Raw genomic sequence first — 22,928 nt, 5'->3', positions numbered from 1 at the left:
TTCTAAGTCCCGGCCAATCACCGGCCCCGCGTCCCTCTCCCCCGATTGGATCGGGCCCCACGCGGGAGGGGAACAGGTACCGCCCAGCCAGCGAGAATGGCTGGCGGCTCTGGCCTTTGCCAGCTCCGGAGCAGTGACAGAAGGGTCACAACCTGCCAGTCCCAGGAGTAGCCAGAGCCAGAATGACAGAGGGGGGATAGGCACCAGCTGGGGTGATGGGGTGGTAGGGGGAGGAAGGGGCCCTGAGGCACTGGGGGTGGGGTGGGCAGAGCCATCAGGCCCAGGGTTAATCAGCGTGGGGACAATTGCAGTTCCTGAGCCACCCCCTCCCCGCAGCCCCAGCAGAGAAGCCCAGAACATCACTTTTTTTTCTTTTTATTGTTCATCTTTTATCAAAACATGAAGTCGATGATACTTCGCCCCCTGCAGGGCCAGGCTACCCATGGCTCTGTCTGTCCATCCATCTGGGGGGAAGAGGCAGTTTGGGAACAAAAATACATGCCAGTGCCAGCTCTGCCCCTCTGTGTGAGGAACGCTACCCCCCAGCCACCTGGACAGCGGCAGGGGTAGCAACCTTGCAAGAGCCAAGGGAGGGCGTAGAGACGAATACTCCCACCATTGCCCCCCTTCTGCCAGGAGAGAGGCCCGTAGGTACCAATATGAGCCAAGACACAGCTAGTTCCCCCCACCCTCCCCTTGCCCACGGTCTGGATTCTGATCCCCCCCTCCACATGATCCATCAGCTCCCTCACCCCTATAAATACAAGCAACAGTGAGCTGCTGTCATCCATACTTGACACAGCAGAACCCTCCCCTTCCCAGTAGTGGGGGCAGTGCACCACCTACACCCCCCCACCATGGGATGGGGACAAGGGCTGCAGGAAGGTGGGGGTGCCTTCCCCCACCCGCGGTGGGATACAGGGAGGCTCCCTGCACCTGCACATTCCAAAATTTGCTTCTGGTCCAGCAGCATTGCTTGGGGGACAGGCTGAGTTAGATGGGGGACCACCCCTCCCACCCACAGAGGAAGGGCAGCCAGAAGTGTGAGAGAGAGGAGTAGTGTCAAAGGATCAGGCCAGCCAAAGTGTTTGGTCCCACTACTGTGCCAGGGGCACCTAAATGTTTCTGGAGAACTGGGTGACTGGGCAGCTGCTCCCACCCCCACCCCTCCTGGGAGGGGCCTCTGATCAGCAAGGGGTGTGGGACGGTAACAGCAACCTGGCTCCCAGCCCAAGGATGTGTCATTCACAACCAGGAGCAAATATTGCTGGAAATTAGTCTATGAAGCAGCTCAGAGAAAGATAAGGGTGGTAGGGGCTGGGCACTCCCACCTCCCTGCCACCCCTACACTGTGGAGGGCTGGGGGTGGGGGTGGTGTCAGAACACCCCGTCTGCCCTTCACAGAGGAGACCAGCCCTGAGATACAGGGAGAGGGGTGGGGTACTGCTGGCTCAAGGCCCCATCCCTGCCTGTGAAGCCTGGGGGGAGGGTGGGGGAGCATCATCCTTCACTCCAAGCCCCCCCCTCCACACGTATTATCGCAGGGAGATGCTCCAATCGGCTCCGATGTTGACGCCAGGTTTGCGGAGAGTCAGGACAGAGGTCTCTGGCTCGTGCTGGAAATCCAGGCGCGTCTCGGCCATGCCTGCAGGAGTGGGGAGGGCGGCCATTAGAAAGGAGAGTTCCCTGGAGTACTCTCCCCAACCCCACAACTTGGACCCAACCCCCACAGGACATTTACTGCCATCCCCCATGACTGGACCAGGAAGTCCAGAGGCCCCTTGGCCCTGTGCCCCCACTCACCAGGCTGTCTGAGGAAGACGGCAGCTGGCTTCCCTGCTCCCAGGATCACCACCCGCTCAATCCAGGCTGGGCTTTCGAAGATGCCTTTGGAATCCGCCGATCTAGAAAAGTGGACAGAGCCTGGGGGTCAGAGGCTGCCAGATAAGGAGCAGAGCCAGGCTGTCCAGGGCAGGCAGCATTACTAGGCCAGCACTGTATGTGGGGGGAAGGGAGGTTACCTGGCAGTCTGGGAGGAATTGTGGGCTGGTGCCATTTGAGAAGAGGGGTGTCAGCATTGTGCTGGTGCAGCGTGGGTACCAGCATCAAGGTGGGACAGGGTGGGGTGGCAGCCCAGCGCTGGGGAACGGTGGGGGGGGAAGGGGGGAGAAGAGGCGCGGTGCCAATAACAAGCCAGCACCATGGGGGTACCTGGCTGTCAGAGAGTTGCTGGCAAAGCTGAAGTGGCGGTGCAGGTACTGGGCCTTGCTCTCGAAGTTGTACGTGTGCCCATCGTCAATGAAGAGATCTCCTTCTGCTGTACCCTGTGTGGAGACAGAAGCTGGTAAATAGTGGCAGGGTAAGTAGGAAACCCCCACCCTGGGGCCCTGCATCACTCACCTGGGGGCTGAGCGCCACGTAGAGTGTATAGGGGTCGCGGTACATGCAGTCCGATGAGCGGCGTACCCGCTCCTTCCGTGGCACAATGCTCCCACCCCGCTGGTACACAGGGATCTGCAGGGAGAGAAGTGGTCAGTAGCCCTAGCCAGAGCTGCTCCTCGGCTGGATCGAAGCCATGCCCCTGGAGGGGAAAGGCCCCGTGTCCCATTGCCCCCACACAGAGCCAGCCAACCCCCCTATCCTGGAGCTGAATCAGAGCCAGAGCAACCCTAGAAGTGAAGGCCCCATGTCCCATTCCCAGTGAGGAGGCCCCCCCATGACTCACACTGCTCAGGATGACAGGCACATAGAGCGTCTGGGGGGCATGGTGCTTCTGGTGCGAATGGACATCATACCAAACCTGCCAAGAGAGGAGAAGTTACAGGGGATGCCAACAGCAAGTGCCCCATAGCTCTCAGCATCCCGCTGCCCTTCCACCACGAGCCACCTCCCTCCTCACCTGTCCTTTGCCAGGCAGGTAGACCTGCACGCCCTGGGCTCCCTGCTCCGTCACTGGGTGGACCAGCAATGCATTACCTGGGGGGAGGACACAGCAAGGTCAGCTAGGACATGGGGGGAGGGCAGCACCTGCCCCCAGCCAGGGATCCCCATGGGCTGGGCACTCACCGATCAGGAACTGGTCATCAATGCTGAAGGTGGTGACGTCATCAGGGTACTCCACCCAGAGCGGCCTGGAACAGAGCAGGGCATGAGGGGGGGACCAGACCCTGACGCCCATGAGCCCCCCAAGCACTGTTACGAGTAGTGCCCCTGCCCCGAGCCACCCCCATTACACAGCAACGCCTCCCCGCAACTCCATCCCCAGCCATGCCGTCACCCCAAGAGGTCCCAACACTGTCCCCAATGGTGCCTTCTCCAGTAGTGCCCTACCAAGAGCTCCCCACAGTGCCCCACCCACTCAGTCTCCAGCGGTGCTCCCACTCCAAAAGCTTCCCCAACTCCATCCCCAGCCATGCCCCTGACCCTAGAACCCCCCAAACTACCCAGCCCAAGAGGCCCCGCACTATCCAGTGATGCCTGTGCCCCAAGATCTCTATCCTCCAACCTCTGCTCACCTCATGACAGGCTGGCCAGAGCGGTAGCTGTGGTAGAAGGTCGTGTACCAGTAGGGCAGCAGGGCATAGCGCTGGCGGACGGCAGCGCGGATCAGGGCCTTGTTCTCCTCCCCAAACAGCCAGGGCTCACGCCGCACAGTGTCCAGGTGGGCATGGGCTCGGTAGAAGGGCTGGTAGGCGCCAACCTGGTACCAGCGCACCAGCAGCTCCGCATCCGGGCTCTTGAAAAAGCCACCCACATCAGCTGGAGCAGGACAGACAGGGCCAAGTTGAGTGCCTGGTCTGGCCCCAGGCCCCAATGTCCCCCACCAATCTTCCTCCTGCCCCCTAAGAGATGGGGTCAGACCGGGCTCTCTCTCCACAGCCCCAACACCCCCCTGCTCTGCCCAGCACCAGAGGTGAAAACCTGACCCTAAGCCCCTCAGGCCCCCAACCCACTGAGAGACAGTGCCAAGGTAGGAGTGACCAGTCTGCCCCCCAACTGCCCCCCACCTCCCTGTCCTGCCAACCCCTAGCCCCCAGCCACAGCCTGGAAGGAGAGCAGCCAAGGCCAGCCCTGCCCCATGCACACACTCACCACCGCAGAAGGAGATGCCCGTCAGGGCCAGGCTCAGGCACATGGGTATGGAGATCTTCATGTGGTCCCACTCGGCTGCATTGTCTCCCGTCCACACCGCACCTGTGAGGGGGTGGGCGCCAGAGAAAGGGGTGAGGACAGAGCAGTCCCCCATGCTCAAGGGGGTTACAAGACTCCCTTGACCCTGGATTGTGCAGTCTGGTGCACCAAAAACACTCGTGCCAGGTCTTAAATGAAAGCCAGGCTCAGACTGGTCATTGCTATTGGTGTGAAACGTATGGAGATACGACGGGCAGTACTGACCACGCCGTCTGCTAGACAGTACCCAGGCAGAGCTGCCCAACAGCTTTCCACCATACCAGGTGTGCATTCACCTGGCTCTTGGGTGGCATGTAAATGGAGCATTGCAAACCAATGCCACAGAAGCCCCGATTGCATATGAAGTCAAGAGGAAGGAGGGATGTGAAATCAACAGGGCGGTGGCACACTGCCATGGGGCGACCCTGGGGACAGACAAGGAAATTGGGGGGGGGGTAAAAGGTGGCAACCCCCCCCTTTCTCCTGCATGTAGGAAGCAATTGGGCAGTGCAATCACATCCATGAAAATGAGCACAACCAGCCTTGGTTGAAAGGCTGCAAAGGATATTCAGGGTGAGCGAAAGGGCTTTCGCCAGATCAGCCTGCGACGTGTCTCGAGAAAGTGGGTGCTGCTTCTGGTTTGTGTGGGACCCTTTGGTCCCCGTTATCCTAGCTCACGGTCTCAGTCCTGGGTCCCCTGAAAACCATCAGAGCCTCTCCACTACCCGCCCCCTAAAGGGCACTGGGGGGCAGAACGCCCCCCACCTACTCACCGTAGCGCTGGGAGCCAGCAAAGAAGGCACGGCTCAGCACGAAGGGGCGCTCCAGGCCCCCCGAGCGCTGCTCCAGTCCCTGCGCTGTCGCCATTTGCTGCCAGAGGGAAAAGAGACTCTGTGAGGGTGACGGGCAGAGTCTCCCAACACCTTTCACCAACTGGGACCTCCCCTTCCTTAGGGAAACCCCAGCCCCCTGGGAGCCTACCATGGGGTTGCAAGAGTGAGTGACACTCTTCTCGCACTGGGAACCCCCCTTCATTGGGATCTCACCATGGGGGTGACTTTCCCATCCCCCTGAGCCATGGGTCAACCCTCCCCCCCACAAAGGTTTGCAGGCTCTTGAGCTCCCAACACTCCTGGTGCCTCCCCACACCATGTAGAAAGTTGTGCAGGTGGCAGTGTCCCCCCCCGGGTCTCTGGCCCCCTCACCACATAGAAGGTTGTGCAGCTGGCAGTTCCCCCCAAGTGCTCCCTGCCCCCTCACCACGTAGAAGCCGTAGAGGTTGTGCAGGTCGCGGTGCTCCCAGCCGCCCTGGTGCAGGGCGTCTTTGTACATGGTCACCTCGGGGCCGTTGAACACGGATGGTTCATTCATGTCGTTCCAAATGTACAAGTTCTCCATGGAGCCCTGGGGGACGGGGGTGGGCAATGAGAGATAGGCAGCACCCCAGTCCTCCTGCCCCACCTGGGAAAAGCTGCTGAGTCAAGGGACAGGCCAATGCTGGACTCCCAACCTGAGTGTGGAGACAGCTCACCCCATGGCTCCACTCCCCATCCATGGTCCCACTTCCACCCTACCTCGTACTGGTCATAGGAGAACATGCTGGCCCACCAGGCACGCATCTCAGGGTTGGTGAAGTCGGGGTAGCCAGACGAGCCTGCGGAGGGGTGGGGGGAGGAAATGGGAGGATTAGTGACACCGTAGGGGCTCCACGCCTAGCACTCTGCCAGGCACCCCCTCCTGGCCAGCCCCACCCCCACCCTGTCCTGGGCCACAGCCCTGTCCCCCATCCCAACAGCGTCCCCAGCTCACCTGGCCAGCACCAGCCTTCATAGTCGCTGCCGTCTTTGGTCTTGACATAGAAGCCACGGGAGCGGATCTCGTTGTGGACCCGGTACCCGCTGTCCACCTTGATGTGCGGGTCCACAATGGACACCATCTGGGGGGAGGGGCAAGAGACTTGAACCGGGCACCCCCACAGTCCGAGGGGGGTCAGGCGGGGCAGGGCATTCCTTGCCATTCAGGCTGGGCTCATGGCCATGTACCCCTGCAGGGACCTCACACAGGGCCTCCTGCTGGCAGCCACCCCAGTGGCACGAGGTGGTGGGGCCATCTCCCCTTCTATCTCTTGGCCCAGGATGCTGCAGGGCTGGAGGAACCGACTGAGGTCCCCAGTGAAGCAGCACCAGGGAGTGCAAGTGGGCGCTGGCGGGGTCAGGGAGGGGGGCGTTGCTGGGTGGCCGCCAGAGAAGTTGGGTCAGGGGAGCACGTTGGTGGGCAGGCGCCAGAGAAGTCGGGTTGGGGGAGAGGTGGCATTGGTGGGTAGGCGCCAGCAGGGTAGGGTCAGGGGGACATTGGTGGGCAGGTGCCGGAGAATTTGGGATGGGGGTTGGGGGCATTGGTGGGTGGCCGCCAGAGAAGTTGGGTCGGGTCAGGGGGTGCGCGTTGGGGAGCAGGCGCCGGAGAAGTCGGGTGTGTGAGGGGGGGAATCAGTGGGTGGGTGCCAGAGAAGTCAGGTCGGGGGGGGGGGGCACCGGTGGGGTTCTCACTTTGCGTCTCTTGGCAGCCAGGCGCCCCAGCATGTTGCGGGGCTGGGGGAACTTGTTGGGGTCCCAGGTGAAGTAGCGCTTGCCGTCGGTGTGCTCGATATCCAGCCAGATGACATCGCAGGGGATGTCGTGTGTGTCAAAGCCGTTGTCCACGGCAGCCACATCCTCCTCGTCGTTGTAGTTCCAGCGGCTCTGGTGATAGGCCATGGCAAAGAGCGGGGGCAGGGCCTGTGTGCCTGGGGGAAATAGGAACCAATACATGGGGCGCCCCAGCCACCCCGTGGAGCCACCTTTCCCTTGCACCCGGCTCCCCTGAGAGGGCTGTGCAGCGACCCCGCAGCCTGGCCTGACGCAGCCCCCGGACCCGTGAGGGCCCTGTAACCCCATCCCCACTTCTCTGTACCCATCAGGGCTGCGTAAACTCTCCCCTCCTCCTGTACCCGTCAGGGCCACATAACCCTTCCCCTGGCCTATCCCAACCGGGGCCACATACCCCTGCCCACTGACCTGTCCCCCCCGAGGGCCTTGTATCCCCCTCCCCCACCACCTGTACCCATCAGGGCTTGTACCCCTCCCCCCGCCCACTGACCTGTCCCCCCCAGGGCCTTGTACCCCCCTCCCCCACCACCTGTACATGTCAGGGCTCGTAACCCTCCCCGCCCAGGCCTCCCACCAGAGCCACGCACCGCCCACTGACCTGTACCACCAGGGCCTTGTATCCCCCTCCCCCACCACCCATACCCGTCAGGGCTGGGTAACTCCCCCTCCCTGGCCTGTACCAGTCAGGGCTGTGTACTGCCTGAAGACATCAGTGGGTGCAGGCCCCAGCAGCAGAAAGACATCGATGATGCCGCTCTCCGACATCCAGCGCACATCAGTCTGGGGGGTCTCGCCGCCCCCCTGCATGTAATCCAGCATCTTCCCAAACAGTGTCTGCAGGGGGAGCCGTCAGCAATTGGGGGGAGGGGTGTACCTGCTCCCCCACTGTCCCCCTCCAACCCCTCCACCCAGAGCCAGCCCCCATCCCCACACACAGTACCCGACAGGAGCCAGCTTCCTTCCTCCCGCTTGGAACTACCCCCCACAGAGCTGACACACCCCACACACACTATCCCCCAGGAGACAATTTCTGAACCGCGCCCTGCCAGCCCAGCAGCAGTCCGTGCCCCCATACCTTGCCAGCTGTGTTGGAGCTGATGTCGACCCAGGTCTCAGCGGCATTGAGCCAGAAGATGCCCAGGGTGCGCTGGGTGTTGTGGGCCAGCAGGAGCGGCACGGAGCCGTACAGTGCCATGGGGTTGTACAGCTCATATTGGAATACATCCAGGTTGTAGAGGCGGTATGGGTCACCCCCCCTGCGGGGACACGTCAGGTCACTGCCCTGCCCTGACCCTCCCATCCCCAATCCTGACAGGAGCAGCACCCCGTCCCCCAACAGTCCCTCAGCCTCCCCTCCCCCCAGCCCCCAACAGGAGGAGCACCCCTGCATCGCCCATGGGCCCAGACAAGCACAGAACCCCCCCGCAGCGCCAATGGGCCCCCTCCTCACTCAGTGGTGCGCAGGCGCAGGTTGTCGGCGTGCTCCGGGATCCCATAGACGTGCTCAAAGCCAGGCAGTGAGAAATCCAGCCCCACCGAGGTCGGCCCTGGAATGAGGGGGTTGTGATAACGCTGCAGCTCTTGTTATCCAGGACCTGAGGGTCCTGGGCAGCACGGCACTGCCAGGCTCTGCCCAGAAAGGGGCCTCCTTGCCCCAACACCGTGCCTCCATGCTGGCTGTGCAGGCTGGGGCCCAGTGTCACTCCCACTGCCAGTGCCACCACAGCAAAAGGCTCTACGGGGCAAGGTAGGCAGAGGCACTGGTCTCCTCCAACCAATGGGCCTGTCTAGCCCAGTATCTCCCGGTTCTGGTTCAGAGCAATGGGCCTGTCTAGCTCAGTAAACTCCCTCCCCCCCTGCCCCCCGACTCCAGATCAGAGTAATGGGCCCGCCTAGCCCAGTAACCCCTCCCCGACTCCAGATCAGAGCAATGGGCCCGCCTAGCCCAGTAACCCCTCCCCGACTCCAGATCAGAGCAATGGGCCCGCCTAGCCCCACATGGTAGGGTCAGGACGGCTCTCACCATTGGGCTTGCTGTCCGTGTGGGTCTTGAACGTCTCTTCCCAGGAACCCAGTTCTTCTTCAGCCCGGTCCGGCCCGTCTGACACCTCCTCTGACTGGGAGGGATGGAAGTTAGATAGAGGAGCTGCAGGGATGAGTATGGGTGCCCCCAAGCTCCCAGTCACACCCACGGGGCACCCTTCTGGGGGAGCAGGCCAGCCTCCACATGCATGAGGCATAGTAGTCAAGACCTCTACGTGCCTTTGCACCCAGTTACTGCTCAGCTACCCCCTTCCCACAGAGGCTCTACTTGTGCCACCATACAAGTCCTCCCCACCACTGCCCCCCGAGTCTCTGCACAGGGCCCCCACCCCCTGCTCCACACGAGTCCCCTTCTCTCTCACACACCTTTGTGCTCTTCTCACTGGACTCCTGCTCCCCAGGCACAGCTGGCTCGGTCTCCTCCCCGGCTGCCCCGCCCTCCAGGGCTGACTCCTTTGGCTCCTCCCTGAAAGAGGCAGAGGGAAGAAGAGCTGGCTCAGCACCTGCCCCGGGCACCACCAGGGCATGGCAGCGCCAGGGATGACGCCCCAAGCTGGGCACAACAGCATCTCCAGGGCAGGCAGGCACCGTTAGTCTCTAGAAGCAGGAATCACTCACACACAGGCTGGCACCAGGTTAGCGGGGACGGCGGGCAAGAGGGACAGCCCAGCCCAGATGTACCCAAACTCTGCAGGGAGCCCCCCGACCTGCATCTTTCCCTCTGGGCAGAGCCTTCCCCCTATGCCAGGGAGGGTGCTGCCCCCACCCCTGACACTCCACAGTCCAGGGGGCTGGGTCCCCCATGCTAACACACTCGGGGGCAGGTCTCATCACCCAAAGGGAGAGCAAGCATCCCAGCCACCGGCAGGGTCCTATGGAGCTATAAGGCTGGGGCGGCTACAGAGAGAGAGAGGAGCGGAGACTGGTGTAAAGCGGGTTCAGAGAGTCTCAGATTGGGGCTACAATACCACTGTGAGGGAGGGGACAGTGCCAGGTGTCTCCCAGCCCCAGGGCAGCCCCTTCCCTGATAGCATTCATTGGAAGATTGGATTCAGTCTGAGGGGGGCAGGGCTGGGCTCACCTGTCCCTGCAACCATCCTCCCACCCCTGAATAAAGCCACTCCCCCTGCATGGCCTCTGGGGCAGGGCACAGCCCCTCTCCCCACCTGATCCCCATTTCTTCCTTCTCCAGGAGAGACAGCCCCTCCCTGCCCCCCCCGCCTGGCCCCCAGGGGGACAAAGCCCCTCCCCAACCTGCCCCCCGGGAGGAAACAATTCACAAACAAATTCTACCTGTCCAAGTCCACAGAGCCCCCATGTCACCCTCCCCTAGCTCCTGCAGGTGGCTGCCCCGGCAGGCCCCAGCCCTGAGCAACTAGGGGCTCCCATGCACCTGCCGGTTCCCTCCCTGTGTGTGTCTTGCCTGCCTGGCACAGCCTGCCACCGGGGCAGGGATTAAGTCACTGAGGGTCTGGGGAGTGCTCGGAGGGAGCAACCCCGCCCCCGCCCCCGGCCCCCCAGGCAATGAGGCAGGGGGTGAACCATCCCCCTGGGACTAGAGGAGGGGGAAGGATGAGCCCCAGGGCTCCCCAAATCTGGACACGGGGGGAGGGGGAAGGGATTGGCCCCAGGGCTCCCCAGCTGTAGTACTACAGCCCCCGGCTACGGGCGGGTTGTGGGGGGTCAGAGACAGTAGCAGAAGCTGTGGATTTACCTATAGAAAAGGCTCTTGATCTTATCCCACAAGCTACCGACCGAGCTACTAACTTTATCCGAGAAACTGGGGCCGGGGGAGGCACAACCAACAAAACAGAAACAGCGAGAGTCAGTGCATGGAATTCCAGACACAGAGATCCCCGCCCCCCTTCACCTGCCCCTCACCAGGCCCTGCGCCCCCAGGAGCACAATAGATGTAGCAGGGACTGCTCCCCCTCCCAGCTGTGCCTCCTAACAGAGTCACAGCAAGGGGCTGGGTCCCAGCCCCTGCCCCCTCCAGCCCCCCAGCGACCAGCCCTGGGAACCAGCCCCCAACCATGGTCTCCAGAGAGAAGAAATCGAGGGGTTTGGGCTGTTCGCCAACAGCTTGAACATGGACCCTGCCTCACTACAGCGCCCCCCTGCTGGGAGAGGCTAGGACTGGAGTAGCTGGGAGCTCTCCCTGAAGCCAGCTCCTGCCCAGCCCCCTACATGCCCCCTGCCAGGAGAGGCTTGGACTGAGCACACTAAGCTGAACGGAAGCTGGTCACCCCTCAGGGATCAGAGCCCTGCTGGCTCTCAGGGACACAGCCCCACCTGCAGGGAGGGACTCACAGCTGCCAGGGCTACGGGCTGGACAGGCCCAGAGCTCCCCTCCCCCTGGTACTCACGAGTCCTTCCGGTGCCGCAGGTGCTCGAAGTGCAGCAGCCCGCGGGGGTTGACGCTCAGCACCAGCTCCCGCCCCTGCAGCAGGTCCATGCGGAACGGCTTCCCTGTCAGGATCAGCTTGTGTCCAGAGTCGCCCAGCGAAAGCTCCACACTGTTCTCGTCCCGGCCCGTCACCGCCAGCCTGGGGGGCAGCAGAGAGGGGATGGAGGGCAGAAATATGGACGGGGGACACAGCTAGCCTGCAGGGCCAGTGCCATGGGGGAACCCCCTGCCCATCCCCCCTCACCTGCTTACCCAGGGAGCACACCTGTAAGAGCAGGCCCAAGGGTCCCCCGCTGTTAGCCCCACAACTCCCCCAAGCATGGCAAAGAGGGTCCCTCTCCCTGCAAGGCCTCTTACCAGGTGGTGGGTGGGTCACGCACCAGCACATCGGGCACCTCGTAGCGTGGGCGCAACGGGCTCAGCTCATTGATCTTGATGCGCGTCATGTTCCCCTGCAGCCCGTAAAGCTCCAGCAGGAGTGGGACCTGGCGAGAATCAGTGTCAGCCTCACACCAGTCCCAAGGCCTCCCCTCCCCCAGGGCACATGCCAGTCTCCCTGGCCAGAGGGAACCCTGGGAATCGCTTTGAAGAGCTGGGGAGCCATGCATCACCCTGCTGTGCAGAGCGGGGAGGGGCACTGCTGGAAACAGAACCAGATGTCCTGGCTCCCAGCCCTCCTGCTTCAACCCACTGGCTCCCACTCCCCTCCAGCACTGGGAATAGAACCCAGGAGTCCTAGTTCCCAGTCCCCTTGCCTCATTAGGCTCCACTTCTCTCCCAGAACTGGAGACAGAACCCAGGAGCAGTAGTTAGTCCTAAATCTGAAGGTGCTGTAATGCCAATAAAATACTGATTTTCTTACACAAGAATTATTAAACGAATTCACATTTTAGTTGTATTCTGAACGTCTAGTGCGTGATCCATGGCTAACCCAGGCCTGGCTGAGGACTGACAGGTTATCCGAAGGGACGTGTCCAGATTAAAAACAACATACACACATTTATGGTGGGGGGTGCCAAACCCGTGCGGATCGGAGGGAACTGAATACCAGGGACTCCAGAGAGGTCTGGCTGCTTGTCCTGGCTGCTCTAGGGTTACCCTGCTTGAGTCCTTTCCAACAAGGTTCCTGCCAACCTCTCCACCGCAGCTCATATGGCCACTCCAGTCCCTGCTCAGTAACCAGCCATGGCCTCTGCAGCCTTTAGTCTCCAGCTCTAATGCCATCCCCCCAGGACTCACCCACATTGCATCCTGCTCACTCCAGGGCACACAGACCCCCACCCCCACCCCCACCCCCTGGCCCCAGAGCTGAGCTGCCCAGATGCAGCGGCTCATGTGACCTGGCCAGAGAAGGAGCTGTCAAGCCCCTGCCCCGGAGGGTGAGGGTCATGTACCTCTGCTGGCTGCACTAGATGCTGCCACTCACTCTGGAGCTTTGCCAAGTCCAGCAAGCCCACGCCCGCAACATGCTGCTCATCGTGAGCGAGCGTGTCCCCCAGCAGCATGGAGGCTCAGGGACCAGGCCCCCTTACGGCTCGACTACAATATTGCTACTGCTGCTGAACAGCTTCCAGTGCGATGCCACCACCGCCAAGAAATCCTGACTCCCACCCAGCCTCTGCTCTCATCACACCCAGGACCCGCATCTCAGGGCTGGGCACTACCTTAGCCACAGGCCTCTCAAGGCCCCACCCCGATCTGGGCCCCCCTCACCTTGTTCACTTCGTTGACAAGCTGTAGTTTCATGGAGACCTGGCTGAGCTGGAGAGACTCCAGCAGTGCCCTGTAAGGGGAGCTCCCGGGCTTCACACTCCTCTGGCGCCTGGGGACAGGGGGAGGGTTAGAGCAGCCAGCGCCAGGTGCAGCCTCCAGGGGAGGCGCTCAGCCTGGCTCCCTGCTCTCCAGATCCCAACAGCAGCGCAGCTTGTTTGTATCTCTGCTCCCTCCCCTGGGGAGAGCTAGGGGCAGAATCCAGGCTAGGAGCTGCACAACAGCCCATCCCCCATGGAAACCCGCTGCCAGTGCAAGGGGGAGTGGCCAGAGAGAGCAGCAGCTCCTGGTCCCACCTGGGGGCCATGATCCTCCCAGCCCGTCCCCTCCACTCCAGCTGCCTGCCCTCGCTGTCCCCCCTTTGCTTTGTTCAGCCCCACCCCCCTGCCCTGCTACTCACTTGCAGAAGGAGCTTTGCTCACATGTCTTGAAGTTGCTCCTGTCCACAGCAAAGGTAGCAGCGAGGCAAAGGGCCATCCAGGCAAGAGCTGCCATCCCCAGCCTGGAAGAGAGCCGGGGTCAGGAGGCGAGCTCTGGGGAATGCCCAGCCCAGCCCATGGGTTTCCCAGAGGGGGCAGCACTGGTTTCAGGGTACCCACCACCTGCCCTGAGTCAGGGACAGCATTGGCCCCTTGCTAGGGTTAATGCCAGTGTGTGTGTGTGGAGGGGGATGGGACTTGGGGGGAATTAATGCATCTGCATCAGAGTTAACCCCAGTGCCAGGAGAGGAGAGACAGCACTGCCCCCCCTTACATGGGCAAATGGGTCTCAGGGGGCAGTTCAGCACAGGTCTTGCCCTAGGGGCACCCATCTCCGGCACTTGGTACTCAGGACAGGGCAAATATAGCTGGCAGACCCCCTCATCCTGCCAGACTCTTGGGAGAAGCCCATTTCCCTCCTTCCCAGGGCAGAAGCCCCAAGTGAGTCAGATGAGCCATAGGACTCATTAAAGGACCTGCTATTGGGTCCCTCTGCCCCACGGGCCCCTCTGACATGCAGGCAAGAAGCACTGGGAGAGGTTCTACCTGGCAGTCACCCTCGCAGGGGCAGCTCCTGATGCAGCACGGGGAGGAGGCGAAGGACAGGGTCCCTTCACGCTGGTATGGAGCAAAGAGCAGCTTCCTGCAGGAAGCGCTTGCAACACAGGCCGCAGGGCCATGCAGCACCATGTGAACGGGGCTTGCTACTCGGTGCCTGTCAGCCACCCTGTTAGAGCATGAACTCTTCCTCCCTGCACCATGGCAAATCCCAGCGCTGGCCAGGCTAGGCTCAGCCTCTGCCACCAGCACCTGGGTTTCACAGCGCTGCGGGTCTGGACTAAAGGGCCCCAGCAGAACTGTGCATGGGGAGCCCAGTGCTGGGACAGCAGGGGCTGCAGGACAGGACTGAGTGGCACTGGCACAGGTAGGGATCAGGGAAGGGCTCTGGCCACAGAAGCCTACCCGTTCCTTCCTACCTGGCCCCACTACACCACTGGAGCCCTAATATCGAGCCCCCTGCCACCAGGGCTAATGCCTCCCATTATCCTGGGGAGGGAGACAATGCCCCCAGACCTCCACTCCCAGGGCTGCTCCCCCGACAGTCCCTCCCTGCCAGAGCTGGCCCCTAGCATCCGCTGGGACAGGGGATTTTAGGGCAGCAGTGGGTGCAAAAGGCAGAATTGGCTTGGGGGGGGATTTTCAGGAGCTTGAAAGCCCTCACCCCCCCAGGAGACAAGGGAGCAGAAGGTAGCGGACAGCCCCAGGGCACTGCCAGCCCAGGCTCTGAACCAGCTGCCCCAGGTGCAGTTAGCAGGTTCTGGCTGGACCCCAGTGGACAGACCAGAGCTGGTGTCTAGGGGGCAGCCTGAGCTTTGGTTGGAGGTGCTAGTATTGGGGGGGACCTGGGAGCTGGTATTAAAAGGGGGTCAGGGCAGGCGAGCCAGGGCCAATGGAGGGTGTTTGGTGGGAAGGGGGAAGAGCTAATATCTGAGGGAGCGTTTCTGGGGGCTGAGCACAGAGCGCTGGCATGTGTGGGAAGGGGATGGTATTTGGGTTTGGGGGTCTCTGGGGGTGGCCAAGTAGAGGCTAGTTGGGCAGGGGGGCAGCTCTGGGACAGGAACTGAGAGGATGCTGGTTGGGGAGGGGCTGGTATTGGGGGGCTCTAGGGTGGGGACGGAACAGAGGGCGCTGGGGCAGAGGCTGGTATCTGGTGGGGGGCCCTGGGCCAGGCGGAGGATGGGGGAGGGGCTGGTATTGGGAGGGCCTGGGTCAGGGATGGTCTCCGGGGGGGCCCAGGGCCAGACTCGTTTGGGATTCGGGGCCCTAGGGGGGGCGGGTTCCTGCCCCGGGGGGTTCTGGGTACCGGTTCCCCCGACGGCCCCCACTCTCACCTCTCCGACGCCATCTTGGATCGAGCCTGACCCCGCTCACCGCCCCCGCCAGCACGGCTCGGTTCCCCATTGGGCCGGCGCGGCCTGAGCCCCTCCCCCGCCTCCCAGCGCGCCCGCCAGCCTCGTTGCTGAATTATTCGGAGAGGCCCCGCCCCGGTCATGAATATTAATGAGCGTCGGCCCCGGCCGCTCGTGCCCCGTTCTGTGCCGGGAGGTCCCTGTTCCGGGCCCCAGGCCAAGGTGACGCTCAGGGGCTGCTGCCCGCGCCCGGGGGAGCCCGGCCCTGCTCCCTGCCCGAGCGCTGGGGGCCGCGCAGCCCCGGCCCAGGCTCCCGAGCTCGGGCCGCGCTTGGCGCTGACGCTTCCGCAGGGTCCCCCTCACGCAGACAGAGCCTCCAGCGCCAGCAATGCTGAGGGGGCCCGAACAGGCAGCTGGGGCAGAAGTTACAGCTTCCCCGTGACTAGGGTGACCAGACAGCAAGTGTGAAAAATCGGGATGGGGGTGGGGCATAATAGGAGCCTATATAAGAAAAAGACCCCAAAATCGGGACATCTGGTCACCCTAGCCATGACCCAGACACGCAGGGGGCTTGGAGGCAGGAAACAGATGTAGCTCAGTCGTAGGGGGAGGAGGGGGCTTCTGGTGACACACACACACACAGTCCCCCACGTACCTTGCCACATGCCTACCCCCCCTCACCCCTGTGATCACACAGCCAGTGCGAGCCAGAGCTGGGAATGGAACCCAGGCATCCTGCCCCCCACCCTATCACATCTGCTCAGGGGTGGCTCCAGGCCCCAGCACGCCAAGTATGTGCTTGGGGCAGCATGCCGCGGGGGGCGCTCTGCCGGTCGCCGGGAGTGTGGCAGGCAGGGTGCCTTCGGTGGCATGCCTGCCGAGGGTCCGCTGATCCCGCAGCTCCACTGAAGCCACGGGACCAGCGGACCCTCCGCAGGCACGCCTGCGGGAGGTCCACCGGAGCCACGGGACCGGCAAGCGGCAGAGCGCCCCCCCACAGCATGCCGCCGTGCTTGGGGCGGTGAAATATCTAGAGCCGCCCCTGAATCCAGTCACAACCCCAACCCACTCACACCCAGTCCATGTGCACACCTCTCTCAAACACAGAGGCCCTCAACATGCCTCCACTCCTCTGCTATAACTTCCTCAACTCCCAAGTTGCAGGTCCTGGGGCCTTACCCTCCCGCCCCCCAACACCAACTGCAGGGGCAACAGTCCCTTCTCAGTCTTTATTTTGAAAAGGAGAAGGAATTGGCAAAGGCGACAGCAGATTGAGCTGTGTGGGATGTGGCACCCCTTTGTCCCCCTGAATAGCTGGAGTCTTCAGACAATTCCTGTTCCATTGATCCCAAAGCAGGATGTGGTTGCCGGCCATGACAATAGAGAGATGGTGGCCCGGAGGATGATTGAGCCACGCTGCCCCAGCTATCCACAGCTATCCACAGCTATCCACAGCAGACCCCATCCAATAGTGGTAGATGGAGGTGGAAGCTGGTTTTGACCCCTGAGCGTCTACCCTCTGTTGAGACCCCCTTGTCCATAGCAGCTCTAAAAACTGAGCAGGAACAGAATCCACTCAGGCCTGGCTCAGCATCACCAGGGAGTGTGGGGAGAAGGTGGGCTGGAGCAGAAATACTGAACACATCTGCATCCCCCACTTCCAACCCCCCGCCAGTTTCTCTAGCTGGGTCCCAGGGCAAAGACATGACTTTGTGGCCCTGCTGTAATCCCCCCCCCCCCCACAGGGGGTGGGGAGACAAGAGCCCAGCAGCCTGAGAGCACTTGCAGTGAGCTGATGGGGCCTTGGGACCTGCTGAGCATGCTCAGTGCTTCACTGTGGGTGGCCCAGGGCCCTTCACTACTCCAGGGCAGCCCAAACCTGGGCCATCAAGCCCCTTGGAACCAGAAACTAAAGCTCCCAGTCCCTGAGAGAAACTGACAAGGGGGTGGAGTTTCCCCAATGCCAGCTGCACCAGCTCCTGCCTGCAGCTCCAGGGACTGTGTGGGAGGTGCTGTGACCCCCTCACTGAACCCTAGGAGAATTTTACAGTTGGGTTTTTTTTTACACCAATTAAAGAGTCAAATGTCCCATCCCCCCCACTCAAGCAGCCACTGCAGTGTCTTAGGAGTGGGGCAGGAGCTAAGTCTGGGACCGTCCTGAGATGGCAGGGGTGGCTGTGCCCTGGGAGGTGGGAGAAGTCCAGGACTGTCCTAATATGGGGGGCAGCGCTAGGTCTGGAAGCGCCCTGACAGCAGCCCCAGGCGGTCGATATTCTTGTGCAGCACACTGTGCAGCACGCAGAGATACTTCCCAACATCACAGTCACGGGAGAAGTCGCGGAAGAAAAGCCCCTTATCGGCCTGGAAGGTGAACTTCTGGGGCAGGGGGCTGTTGTCCCGCATGTAGTCCCAGACGCTCAGCAGCAGCAGATGCACCTCGAAGGGCGCCAGCTGATGGAAGATCTCATGCATGTTGCCAAGCACTGGCGGCAGCAGGGAGCCCTCGGCCATGCAGGCCACCAGGGCGCAGGAGGCATGCAGGTGCCACGGTGAGCTGGTGGTGTCACCGTGACGTGAGGCCTCCCAGTGGGCCATGAGGGTGGCTAGCAGGCCACGCAACAGCACGGAGCAGTAGCACAGGGCTGGGGGGCCAGCTGCCACCAGCCGCAGCAGCTGGAAGAGCAGCGGGTTGTCACGGAAATGCCGGCAGATCTGGATGTCGCGCTCCACCGTGCTGCGGGTGTGCTCCTCGGGCGGCCAGCCCAGCTCGCTGTTGGTGACGTCGGGGCAGATGCTCTCCACCAGCACCACAGCCACTGCCTTGGCTGCCTCGGGGTTGACAGCCGCTGTGTGGGCCAGGGGTTCAGGCGCACCGTAGCGCCCGCCCCGGCAGCAGCGCAGCAGCAGGCTCAGAAAGTTCTGGACATTGTGCACAATCTCCTCAGGCTCCTGCTGCCGGGCGGGCTGGGGTGGCTTCAGCCCATGCCCAATCACCCCGGCATGGAATACTGACCACACACTGCCAGAGAAGTTGACGGCAGTCGTGAAGCGCCGGTTGATGTCCAACAGGGAGATCCTGGTGCCTTCCAGGCTGGCGTCATCCCCAGCAGGCGGCTTGGCCAGGCCTCCGAAGAGCTCAGCATTCCCTGGGTGCAGGGCTCCCTCCACCAGCTGCTGCAGGATGGCCTTCATGGCAGCTGGAGAGGCCCCACTAAGACGGGAGAGCAGCCGGGTGCTATAGCTGATGCCCGTGGGGCACTGGCGGTGCAGCACTAGGAAGAATTGGTGCACAGCTGAACGGATGATGACAAGCAAGTGAGCCGGCCGGATGGCCCGGGGCAAGGGACAGACGGAGAGCAGCAGGGAGGCAGCCTCAGCCACTTCAGGATTGCGATGCAGCAGCAGCTGCCCGAGGTCGTAGAGGTGCAGAGAGAGGACAGTCCCTAGCTGGGCGCTCATGGAGGCAGGGCCCTCTCCCTCCCACTGCACAATCAGGGCCAGGTTGTGGAACAGCTGCACCATGTGCTGCTCCGACAGCCCCCCTGTGTGGATCTGGCACACGCACTTCTTGACAGTGGCTGGCAGCAGGTCGCTCATGCAGGAGCTCAGCACAGCGTAGAGCTGCGTGGCCAGGCCCAGTTCCTCCTGGCTCCGGGCCAGTGTGAGCAGGTAGAAAAGGGCATCTGTGGCGCAGCTGGGGGTGCAGTAGACTGAGAGGAGCCCCAGCAGCTGGTGCTGCCACAGGAAGCGCTTGCGCTCTAGCCGCAGCGTCTCCACACACAGCTCCCGCACGTGGCCCTTCAGCTCATCCAGGAAGGGCACAGCCCGGGGCGGGGCGTCCCCCAGGCTTGCTGAGCCCCGGTTGTACACCAGCTTCTGCAGGTTGAGCAGCAACAGCTGGATGATGCGGTCACAGGCCTCACGCACGCTGTCATGGACAGCCAGCCCTGGCGTGGTGATGACCGAGGCTGGCATGGCCGTGTTGACCAGGAACTGCAGGATACGGTAGGCTCCTGCTGACGTCTGGCAGATGAGATGCACTACTATGCTCACCATGTTCTCCAGATCCTCGCGGGGCAGTGCAGCGAAGTGCTGGTGCAGCTGGCTCAGCACGCTCGGCTTGAGGGAGTCCACCAGTTCAGAGGAGATGGTCCCCAGCAGCATGGGCGACATGACGGCCAGCTGCAGCAGGAAGGGCACTGTAGCTTTCTGCTGCTGGTCACGCACAGGACCCAGGCTCTCGTGGAACATCCTCAGCAGCTCCTGCTTGATGCTGTCTGAGTGGCGTGAGGCCAGGTGGCCCAGGATGCCCACTACCGAGGCAATCTTGGGCACTCGCTTGTCAGCAGCAGTGGGGAAGAGCAGGTCAACAGGGGCTGCCCCGTGGACGCAGAAGTCTTTGAGGCCGCAGGAGAGGACACGGCTGATGATGGTGTTGGGGAAAGAGGAGCCAATGTGAGCCACCACCCAGTCGAAGTGTGGAGAATGCTGCACTGAGGTATCCAGCAGGGCATCCACACAGGCATCAGGGCAGGTACTGATCATGGAGGACAGGCACTGGGTGTAGATGTCCATCAGCGTCCGAGTGGCCTTACATGACATCCACAGCTGCAGCAGCTCATTGAGGCTGGAGGCGTGGGGCACACCGTGCCGCCCTGCATACTTGCTGCTCAGCTGCCCCATCAGGTCTATGGACCAGGCTGAGACCACAGGTGCCCAGGCCTTGGGGTTCATGCGGACAAACTCAGACAGCACATTCTGGATCTCCTGCACAACGTCATCCAGGTTGGGCCCCTGAGTCCGCCTGGCACCCAGCCCCGCCTCACTGCTCTCCAGCTCCAACAGGTAGGTGCAGACATACTCATCAAAGACATTGCGCAGATGGTCCAGCACGGCACTGCGCGCAGGGGGCAGGCTGCGCAGCAGCAGGATGGCACAGCGGGCATGTTCCTTGATGGTCAATTTGTTACCATGCACAGGGTCCACACCGCTCAGGAAGGCTTTGATCTCCTGGGCCAGCTCCTGGGAACTGTAAAGAAGAGGGGGAAGCACAGATAGCATCAGGCTGCAAGCAGGGATGTATGGTGCAACCTCCCTTGAGGCCTGGATCCCAAGTCTCCTCACCATCATCCTCATCACCAGCACACATGCTATCGAGGGCCGGGAGTATCTAGTGGGTAGGGCACCTTGACTCAGAACCAGGAAACCTGGGTTCTGTTCCTGGCTACAGTGGGGATGAAAAGGGTGCCATAGAGATGAGTGAGCGTGGGGCACCCAAATATTGCAGAGATGGAGAATATATACATATCTAGATAGCAGCCTGACATCCCAGCTCTGGAGCACAAGATGTGGGACCCCAAAATTCACTCCCACATGGTTTTAGCACCTGGAGGTTTGGGGGGGCCCACTGCACTGGGGGGGGCACAGAGAGAGGGAGAGCAGGCCCAAGGATTCTGGAGTGGCCACCAGTCATTCATCCTATGAAGGGGTTGACAGCCTGCAGTTCCTTTTCTCATGCATTAGGGAGTCCATTATAACATGGATGGTATCCTACAACCCACTGGGGCTGGGCTTTAAATCTTGCTCCGCCAACATCAAGCAGCACCTGATGACTCAGGGGAGAGCAGACCTATAAAGCTATCATGGGGCTTAGAGAAGAAGGGGATTTCAGGAAGGGACTGTGATCAGTCCCTACGTGGCACGGAGGTACCTAGCTGGGGCAGTTGGGTGGCCTGGTCAGATGAGTTGTGGGCCTCCAAAACCTGGAGAAAGGGGAATTTCCTGCTTGGGAGGTCCCTGCCAAGCAGCAGAGGGGCCCTGGGGACTCTAGCTGGGGATCAAATTCCCAGGGTAGAGGTAGGGATTATGGGGCTCCAGGTGAAGGGGGCAGTGGGGATTTCGTGCTGGGCAGCTGGAGGGAAAGGGTCCCTGCTCCTGGGAGGTAGGATCTGGTCAGGGAGGGGTGTGGGGAAGGAGGAAGGGTGATGGGCTCAAGACCCCAGGCGAGAGTTCCCTGTGACGAGCTTTGCCAGGGTCCTAGCGTGAGGTCCCTGTGGGAGGGGTTGTGGCGCTGGAGGTTTCGCCATGGGGCATCCCTGTTCCTGGGGTCCCCAGGGAGAGGTCCCTGCCCGGGGGGAGGGGCTGTGGGGCTCAAGGCCTCGGGGGTTCCCAGTCGCAGGCCTGCTTGGGGGCTCCCGGTACCTGAGCGGCGGGTGGGCCCCGTGGGCCGGGTTCTGGGGCGGCCCTGGCGGCGCCGCCCCCGGGGGGTCGCACAGCGCTGACATCCCGGGCCAGGGGGTCCCGGCGCCAGCACCCAGGCTCGCTCCGCGCCTGCGCACTGGGGGAAGGTGTCACATCGAAACGGACCCTCCCGCACCCGGTGCCCGATATGAAGGTTCCTGCCCCGGTACGTTGGGGAGATGATGCTCAGGCCAGGGAGGGTGCGAGGTTGGTGGAAATGGGCTAGATGGGGTGTCTCACTAGGGAATGGATTTGGGAATCTGGCTGACAGGCTGGGTGCTGAGCTGGGGGCCAGGCCACGGGGAGATGATCAGCTGGGGGGACTTGGGGGCTTGGATAGTGGGTCCTGCACTGGAGATTTGCCATGTTCTGAATTGTGGGAAGAGAGACTGTGAGGTTGGTGGTGAGTTCGGGGTCTGGGCTGGAGACTGAGCAGAAATTTAGGCTGGAGACATCGAGTCCGTGTTGGGTTCCCATGTGAAAGGGTTTCACTTTTGGGTGTCTCCCCCATCCCCCAGCACAGAACGGTTTGTGCCAAACACGTGCTAGGTCTGGCAGCAAGGCTAGAACAGAGGGACAGCCTGGATCCCCAAGATAGCACTACTTCCCTCCAGTGCTGGGACAGCCAGTGTAGGTTCCTCCCACCCCAAGTCCCCTCAGGACATTGCCAAGGGACCTGCCCTCCCAATTGGGACAATAAAGCACATGCCTATCCCTAGAGCCCTGCAAATATCCGCTTTAGATCCAGAGATATCTGCATCCATGGATGTGTTGTATTGTTTGCCATCTTTTGGATCCTAATTTTTGTATCTGTGCAGGGCTCTACCTATCCCCCTGCCACCCATAGAAGCTTTGTCAGTGACTAATGAAAGCAGGAGCAGGGTTGGGGTTCTGAGCTGGTTGATATGGCCCCTTTAGGCCAGCATCCTGCCTCATTCATGCACCAGTAGTGATCTCCCAGTCTCTTGTCTCCAGCAGCAAGATCCCTGTTGATTTAGATAATGCATAGCATGTTGTGCTCACTGGGCAATCCTGCCTGTAGGCTTAGTGGGGAACATCTTGACACTGCCCTGACCCAGTTTGATGCTGTTAGTGGCAATAATAATACATCAGGCCCCTCTTTACCCCAGGTGTGATACCCAGCTTCAGTCACACACCCCTACCACCTCATACAGACTGTGCAGTCCAGCAGTAGCTGTAAGGTAGGAGCTGCCTTAACCTCTTCCCACAGTTCCTCTGACCCCTCACCCCTTAGTGTATGATA

The 22,928-nt window shown here is 61.7% G+C and overlaps 2 protein-coding genes across 5 annotated transcripts; both read right to left on the bottom strand.

The window, feature by feature from the left end:
• Window positions 1-221: 221 nt before the first annotated feature.
• On the bottom strand, window positions 222-15,491 carry GANAB (glucosidase II alpha subunit). 4 transcript variants are annotated; one of them, XM_039546682.1, is made up of 25 exons: window positions 15,407-15,491; window positions 13,436-13,537; window positions 12,979-13,087; window positions 11,623-11,750; window positions 11,225-11,404; window positions 10,573-10,638; window positions 9,225-9,324; window positions 8,839-8,932; window positions 8,266-8,362; window positions 7,891-8,071; window positions 7,496-7,649; window positions 6,717-6,952; window positions 5,980-6,106; window positions 5,745-5,824; window positions 5,431-5,574; window positions 4,944-5,040; window positions 4,093-4,194; window positions 3,516-3,759; window positions 3,067-3,131; window positions 2,900-2,976; window positions 2,726-2,800; window positions 2,401-2,514; window positions 2,212-2,324; window positions 1,804-1,904; window positions 222-1,645 (listed from the first exon to the last, which is right to left on the bottom strand). In XM_039546682.1, exons 1-25 carry the CDS (start codon window positions 15,418-15,420, stop codon window positions 1,536-1,538), a joined length of 2,910 nt encoding a protein of 969 aa, XP_039402616.1. In that variant the 5' UTR covers window positions 15,421-15,491; the 3' UTR covers window positions 222-1,535. The 4 variants fall into 4 exon arrangements, with proteins under 4 accessions (XP_039402616.1, XP_039402615.1, XP_039402613.1 ...); XM_039546681.1 differs by lacking the exon at window positions 15,407-15,491 and adding an exon at window positions 14,061-15,273 and having other exon boundaries at window positions 5,509-5,574; XM_039546679.1 differs by lacking the exon at window positions 15,407-15,491 and adding an exon at window positions 14,061-15,267.
• Window positions 15,492-16,634: 1,143 nt separating this feature from the next.
• INTS5 (integrator complex subunit 5) lies at window positions 16,635-21,797 on the bottom strand. Its single transcript, XM_039547560.1, has 2 exons — window positions 21,626-21,797; window positions 16,635-20,453 (listed from the first exon to the last, which is right to left on the bottom strand). Exons 1-2 carry the CDS (start codon window positions 21,706-21,708, stop codon window positions 17,654-17,656), a joined length of 2,883 nt encoding a protein of 960 aa, XP_039403494.1. The 5' UTR covers window positions 21,709-21,797; the 3' UTR covers window positions 16,635-17,653.
• Window positions 21,798-22,928: the final 1,131 nt, after the last annotated feature.

This window comes from Mauremys reevesii, linkage group 7 (genome assembly GCF_016161935.1).
Source record: "Mauremys reevesii isolate NIE-2019 linkage group 7, ASM1616193v1, whole genome shotgun sequence".
NCBI lineage: Eukaryota > Metazoa > Chordata > Testudines > Geoemydidae > Mauremys > Mauremys reevesii.
The sequence above is the reverse complement of the archived record's forward strand: the minus strand, read 5'-3'. Positions and strand labels throughout refer to the sequence as shown.

Excerpts from the sequence above, each read along its gene's own strand:
- GANAB (XM_039546679.1), bottom strand. The coding sequence starts at position 14,194 with ATGGCCCTGCGGCCTGTGTTGCAAGCGCTTCCTGCAGGAAGCTGCTCT. Across the intron at positions 4,195-4,943 it reads TGCTGGCTCCCAGCGCTACG|GTGCGGTGTGGACGGGAGAC; the intron begins GTGAGTAGGTGG and ends ACCCCCTCACAG. Across the intron at positions 3,132-3,515 it reads TCTGGCCAGCCTGTCATGAG|GCCGCTCTGGGTGGAGTACC; the intron begins GTGAGCAGAGGT and ends GCTCTGTTCCAG.
- INTS5 (XM_039547560.1), bottom strand. The coding sequence starts at position 21,708 with ATGTCAGCGCTGTGCGACCCCCCGGGGGCGGCGCCGCCAGGGCCGCCC. Across the intron at positions 20,454-21,625 it reads GGGGCCCACCCGCCGCTCAG|TTCCCAGGAGCTGGCCCAGG; the intron begins GTACCGGGAGCC and ends TCTTCTTTACAG.